At 37.7% G+C, this 7,292-nt stretch overlaps 1 protein-coding gene across 1 annotated transcript; it reads left to right on the forward strand.

Moving 5' to 3' along the window:
* The first annotated feature begins 5,702 nt into the window (after positions 1–5,702).
* LOC106644238 (nitric oxide synthase-interacting protein homolog) lies at positions 5,703–7,292 on the forward strand. Its single transcript, XM_014359653.2, has 5 exons — positions 5,703–5,977; positions 6,079–6,190; positions 6,255–6,658; positions 6,728–6,836; positions 6,924–7,292. Exons 1-5 carry the CDS (start codon positions 5,802–5,804, stop codon positions 6,993–6,995), a joined length of 873 nt encoding a protein of 290 aa, XP_014215139.1. The 5' UTR covers positions 5,703–5,801; the 3' UTR covers positions 6,996–7,292.

The raw sequence follows: 7,292 nt of genomic DNA on the forward strand, positions 1-7,292 counted from the left end.
AAACTACAGAAAGGGCCGGAGGATAGGCGTGATCGGAATGGATGGCGAGGTGTTCCCAAATGATTGGAAATCTTCAGGTTGTACCTACCGTTTACGTGACCCGTCGCCAAAGAGGACGCATATACACAAGTACCATTCGATGCGTGCACGCGTGTTGTAAGGATGTAGCGATCGATAGCCGGTGTCTCAAGGCTATACCGAAAAGGAGCTTTACAAATATCGTTAAAAGGACGTGCACCCGTAGCGATACCCTGCATATGTCTCTCTCTCTCCCTCTTGTCAAAATATATTGTCAACCGACGATGACTGAGAAACATTTTGTGTACTCATTCTGGTGATTATATAATCCAATAAAAATTAACTTGTAAGGCGTTCACTTGTTTTTGATGTGATTCTTTTTTTCCGTGGAGAGAAGTGCGCCTGTAATATTATATGTTTTTATATCCAATAAAAGATTGCTGGGAAACTTCTTTTTAGATGTAAAAGAGAATCAAGTGGTAACAAGAATCATTAATTTTCATAAGTGCATAACTAGGGGTATTAATGTTTATGACCAATCATTATAATATAATAATTAACACGGGCCTTGCTGATTTTTATTCTCAAAGTTGTCAGTCGCTGTTTGCATGCTAAAAATATATCTGTCTTTATTCCACAGTTTCGTGAAATTTGTAGTCCTTCGGATGCCTCGACCTTGGCTCAAAGTGATTAGTCCCAAGTTGTTTAATATCTCGAGGAATCCATAAAATTTATCACGATCGACGATTTCGACAAATGTCGATGAAAATTTTCAAATTTTTTTTTATTCCAAAAAATATGTACAACTTAATTTATGCTTCATCATCGAAAGATGTGTGCAGATTGCAATAAAATGTTTATGTGTACATAAAAAAAAAAAAAAAAAAAAAAAAAAAAAAATGCATTAAACATATAAAATTAACGCACGAAATTATGTCAGACTGAAGGTATATATAATAACGAGTCGTGCTGTATCAGCACTTCGGAAGAGAGGAGACAAGGACGCGCGATAAGTTTGTTTATTCAGTTTGATATACGGGAGGTGGATTTGTAAAAATCTCAAAGAGTTATATTTCCTGGATTTGATATAAAAAAAAAAAAAAAAAAAAAACTGCCTTTCGAACAAGTGATGCAATATTGACAACATCGTCGAGGAATCGTGAAAGTTATCGATTGAGCAACGTGATGCGTATGATGTGTTTGTGCATTTTGACGAAAAAAAATATCAATGAATGTAACGAGTGGGGAAACTCGCGGTGAAACAAAGGTTTCGCGCACCATTTGGTAATCCATAAAAAAATAAAAAATTATTTCTACCAAAAGCTCAAACGGGAGCTTTTTAGCGATCGATTTTTTTCTTTTTTCTCATAGTTCAGCTGTACACGATGTGGATCGGTCGATGACCCTGTATATATGCAAACAATGCAAAGTCGAGCAAAAAAAAAAAAAACCTTCTGAGCTCATTCATTGTTTGTTTTAATGAATCTTTCGAGCAGAGTATCGATCGCGGCACAAAAACTCGCGGGAGCTCGGTAATTCGCTCGAGCGGCGTTTACTTGGCAAACTTTGTTAAGTATATACCCACGCACTTGAAATCCGTTTGCCCGGCCCCAGGTACATAACATACTACGGTCTCATTAATCTCGTTAATGCGGTGCTTTTTGTGTTATTTATGCGGCCGTTGAAGTTATTTGTTCGCATTTCCACGAATCAAAGTGCACACCTAAGGTATACACGTATATACCGATCATTCAGCAGTTCGTACGTGATAATTTCTCGGAAGAATAATGTACAAAAGAAATTTCAGAGTGCCATTTTTTTCTTTTTTTTTTTTTTTCTTTTACTAGGAGATAAAATTTAATGCGTTTGTTTGGGAGCAAAGGAATAAGGGGTTTTATACGGGAAAACAACATGAGTCACGAGCAACGGTGACTAAACAGTCGTGAAAATCTCGTTCGTTTTCCGGTGTAAAGAGAGGATAAACGTTTCTGCGGACGCGCGTTCGCTGATAAATCCATCTCCTTCACCCACGGAAATCTTCAATTTTAGCGAAACGCTTACATGTTTGACAAAAAAAAAAAAAATAAAAAAAAAAAAAAACTCTACCGATCAAAAGATACACGAAGTAGGAGCCACTCGATAAACACAACTGCCCGCGGCAGCTATTAAAAAGCCATCATTCATCTTCGCGTGCTCGAAATGTAAAAGCTCGCAGCGGCCGATCGGACGTACGGTTGCAAAAAAAAAAATCGAGAGAGCGCTGAATTTGCTCGGGATCAAAAAAAAAATATGCATCGATTGGACGGAATCGAAGATTTGAATAAAAAAAGGGCCATTCGTCATCTGCCTGCTGCTGAGCACAAGTGTGGTGATCACAAGAATTACGTCACATCATGGTATACATATGTAAGGCTGAAGTGCATGTGTCGGAGGGTAAAAAGTAGCTACAACAACTCGGACGAGAGAGTAGTAAAAGAACTGTGTGCTACGGGAAATGGGAGAGGTGTAATCTCTGGACTACGCTGTTTTTGTCACCGCAGAGAGGTATAGAGGAAGGAGCAGTGTAAGCACCAGATAAGCTCGACTAATTCGAGCTGTTTACAAGTAAATGGTCTCGTGTTTTTCAACAAAGTGCAGTGCACTTTTTTGTTTCAAACGCAATTTCTTTGGATGGTACTCTATTTTTTTTTTTTTTTTTTCAATTTTAGAAGACAAACAAGTGCACTGTAGGTACTTCGACAGTAACAACCCCTACGACCGAGTGTTTCCTTTTTCCTTCCCTTGGTATGTGCTATCGGAGCAAAAAACTTTATGCAAAAAAGAGAATCATAACTTTACGGTATGGTATTCGTGTCCCTATTTGAGTTAAAAAACTCCCGTTAGCTCTGTCGGGTATATCGTGCGTATGCGTATATTGCAGTAAGTGTGAGGGGGAAAAAAAAAGAAGTTTAGCTTCTCCACGTAGGGGAATTGGCTTTTTCAAGAGGCTTATGATGATATCGGGAAGAAGGAGATAAGTTTCGGCACGACTCGGCGACGAGGAGGAAAAAAAGCCTCAACTGCGCGTGTATAATATTATATACTTGTAAGAGGTAAAAAAAAGTTTTGTTGTTTTTTTCCAGCATTTTTCAAATCACGACTGTGTCGTGCAACACGAAGCAATAACAATTTGAAACTACGACAATGCGTAGGTACGCGTATTTGTTGGTATAAAAGTGCGGTAGCGTAGGTATATATACATTAATTTTTGTTGGCCACGGGTTCCTCCTCCCTCGTCAAATTTACGAAGCCATTATCGGTGCGCGGCGTGCACGCGACGTGCGAGTCAGTCCATGGTCAATAAAAACGAAATATATTGCCCAGCAGTTTCCGTGTCGTGGAATTCTGATTTACCGCCCCCCCCCCCACCGCGTCTTTGACACGTGCAGTGCACTGCGCATTAAATGTTTTACTGTTTTACGTAAAAAAAAAAAAAGCCGGTAATCACTCTCTTTCTCTCTTACTGCGCGCCGTTGTATATATTTTTTAAAAATAACTGTCGCCGATAAAAGTCAGACTCGCGATTACGAGATGCGTTGTTTAAGTGGATTCCAATACTGGATCCCTTCGACTTGGATATCAATTAGAAAAATAAAAAAAAAACTAACAAACGGTAGCGGAAAACAGAGATGATCGCGTTGCGGTGTTTTTTTTTTTTTTTTTTTGTTTGATCAAGTAGGCCATGGTTCCCTGCTCCACTATACAATGGCAGAAGACGCTCTCGCGAGAATAGTAATATCCACCTGTGCGTCTATGCATCGCACGAAAGTGCACGCAGGTGTTGCGTAATTCTCGTACCTATATATATGATACTGCATTATATTTTTCGTTTGTGTGTATAATTATGCGCTCGATGCGCGTGTACCTATTTTCAATTTGCGCCTTTCAGATAAACTCATTCGCTTTTTAACTCGCGAGAACTAGCTTCATTTTTTTTTTTTTTTTTTTTTTTTTTTTTTTTTTTTTTTTTTTTTTTTTTTTTTTTTTTTGCGTAAAGTTCGGTGCCCGACATTCCCGTGGGTGTACCGTACCATGCATGTGCACAGCGAAGTCGCTCGCGGTAAGTCCGAACTTGGCGTGTATCATCATTAATCGCGCGATAAAAAATCGTGAGCTGTGCTTCATTTTTTTTTTGTTCCCTCGATATACGTACGAAGGATAAATAAACTCGGTAACAATAGGATGGCGAGCCAGCGAAGCATAACTGTTCAACCATAGGTATATATATGGCCACTTGTTCGCGTATTAATCGGCGAGTTTGTGTTTTTTTTTTTTTTTTTTTGTAGAATTGCTGTTATTTAGCGCGGGAGTACAATGAATTGACCATATCGTTGGAGCTGGAAAATAATAATGATTAGAGAGGCGGGAAAAACAAAACTTGCTGCTTACATGCATTGAAAAATTGGTAACGATTTTCCACAACCAAACCTTTTGCCGCTGAGACGAATATTGTTAACCGAAGCATGCCATCGTAGCAATTGTTTGAAAAATATGTAGGGTCCACTTAATATCACATGATAAAAACTTGCGTTGCGAATTGGAAGGTATGCTATGTATACCGTACACCCTTGGATACGTTAAATTTTTGTGAAAATACGTTTCTAGCGGACTTTGGTTCTCGGTAGGGACTCAATCATCAAAGTTTTAATTGACCGGGAAACCGCTGGGAAATCAAAGTACGGATTTTACAATCAAATCAAAGTCTATTTTGATGAAGTCAGAATGCTATTACATCACGGTAATACATGATTTTTTTGTTGCTCGCTTACGAATTTTGATGAATGATTTAAAAGTTATGTTTGAAAAAAAACTTGTTTCCATCAGAATTTAATACGAGCGTGACGACACTGTATTCTTTATTTGCTTTTGTTTTAAATATTTTTGTTCTGCAATAAAAAGGATAAAATAGCAAATGAAATTTAAAAAATAATAATAATGTGTGGTAATTCCTTGTAAACAAAACGTTTTTATGGCTAACTTATGTGTCAGTCACTCGATTTAAACGCCCCTCCCCTCTCTCCATCCATCATCTGTCGTGTGTAAAGATGTATATTTTTAATGTAATAATTTATTTTAAATTTTTTGCATCAAAAGTTTCAAAAACTCTCTTCCCACCAATCGATCGGTTTTCGTATCAATCAAATTGTCCTTTGCACTTTAAAACATATGGAAATGAAAATCACGTAAATAGACTTTTTAAGCAAATCAATTTTTGTATGTTGGTTTTTTTTAATAAAATTGTTTTGAACAGCCATAATAAACTTAAAATGACGGTTTAACCACGTTTAGTTTTCACGTCATTAACACCATCTATCGTTGCTAATTCCAAATTAAAAACCGACGTTTTCGTTTGACTGATTGACGACGGTCACAATACCACCTGCACCGGACTGGTGACCGTCTTTTTCGGCCAAGCAGAGAATAAAAACGTCAGAAATTGGTTCATCATTAGTAACGCTAGATGGCGTTAAATCTGAGTTAATGTAGGGACCTTGTGATACCGACCGCTGACTTAGTCGATCGAGTAGATGGGTCTCATTTTTGGCCGTCGGTGCGGCAGTTTTCTCACTTCCGAATGCAGAAAACACCCAATACTCTGCACCTGACTCGCCTCTATATTATTGTTTACGCTACGATAACTGAGTTAGTTCTGACGACAGTGACGACAGCGTTTAAGTAAAAGTTTCAATAATTTAATAGGTAAGTACTCGAATCTTTAGTAATCAGATCGCGATCTTGAAAAAATGACGAGGCACGCAAGAAACTGCACAGCAGGAGCGGTTTACACGTACCACGAGAAGAAAAAGGACGCTGCGGCATCGGGGTACGGCACCAACAGCCAGCGCGTAGGAAAAGATTCCTTGAGGGATTTCGATTGCTGCTGTTTGTCCTTGCAACCTTGCAGGAATCCAGTCATAACGTTAGTGCTACTACTTTGTATATTCGGTTGTCCTCGAAATGCTCACAATTTTCCGTTTGCTGTTACTGATAGAATTGTGTATGGGTCTATTTTGCTTCCAGAAAAGATGGACATCTCTTTGACAAGGAGGCAATACTTGAGTATATTTTGACCAAAAAGAAAGAGTATACAAGAAAGTTGAAGGAGTACGAGAGACAGAAGAAGAAGCAAGAGGTTGGTGTGTTGTTCGTTGCCCTTCTTGTACAACAAGGTTTTGATGGTTATCATTTTTATGCAGGAACAATCTCAAGAACAAACAGCCAACGATGAGCTGCAAAAGTTGCAAAACTTTCTTAAAAGGGAGAAAACAATTTGCTCCAAGAAGACTGACAAAACTGATGAAGAGGCAAGCTCTTCGGTGTCTAACATGAACAATGGCCGAGACAAGCATTTACCCAGTTTCTGGATACCTTCGAAAACCCCAGAAGCTAAAGAACTCATCCTTACAAAGCCAGACAAGAACATCTACTGCCCCGTGAGTGGAAAGATACTCAAAATGAAAGATCTTCTTGAGATTAAGTTCACACAAGTCAACGATCCGGATGACAAGAAGTCGTTGATTGTAAAATCCGCCAGGTTTATGTGTCCAATTACTCATGACGTATTGAGTAACAGTACTCCGTGTGCAGTCATCAGAACAACGTAAGTAATGATTACGAAAATCATACCTTGTGCATCAATTGTTTTTACATCAAGAATATTTTATTTCAGTGGTGACGTGGTTACCATGGAATGTGTTGAAAAAATAATTAAAAAAGATTGGATTAATCCCCTGGATGGAACAAAAATTACTGAAGAAGACATCATCCCACTTCAGAGGGTGAGTTAGATTGAATTATTCAAGTTATTCTTTTTCAAAGTCTGTCTACAGATAATTACTGAATTAATGCTCGTTTGTATTTATTAGGGTGGCACTGGGTATTCAGCAGCTAATGCTGACTTGCAAGGAAAGCATGAAAGACCTGTTTTACAAGCCTAATTTACTGCTTATCTTGTTTAAATGGAAGTATGTATATCAATCAGCTACTAGCTTATTAATTATGCATTATTTAAATTTATAATCAATTAAAAATCATGTTGATTGGCGACAAAAAAATTTGCTTGATAGATAATTTTACAGATTTATTTTCTAATTCAACAATAACGTTAACAAGCAAATACTTGATAAACTTCGAATTACAGACTGTAAACGATAACTATGCAATTACGTTCAATAAATTAATTGTAAAAATATGTAAATATTTCTAGTTGTAGGTAAATAAATTTGTGGAAATAA

This window comes from Copidosoma floridanum, unplaced genomic scaffold (genome assembly GCF_036245765.1).
Source record: "Copidosoma floridanum isolate Cflo_tuat_1 unplaced genomic scaffold, Cflo_Japanese_pri ptg000006l, whole genome shotgun sequence".
NCBI classification, from domain to species: Eukaryota; Metazoa; Arthropoda; class Insecta; order Hymenoptera; family Encyrtidae; genus Copidosoma; species Copidosoma floridanum.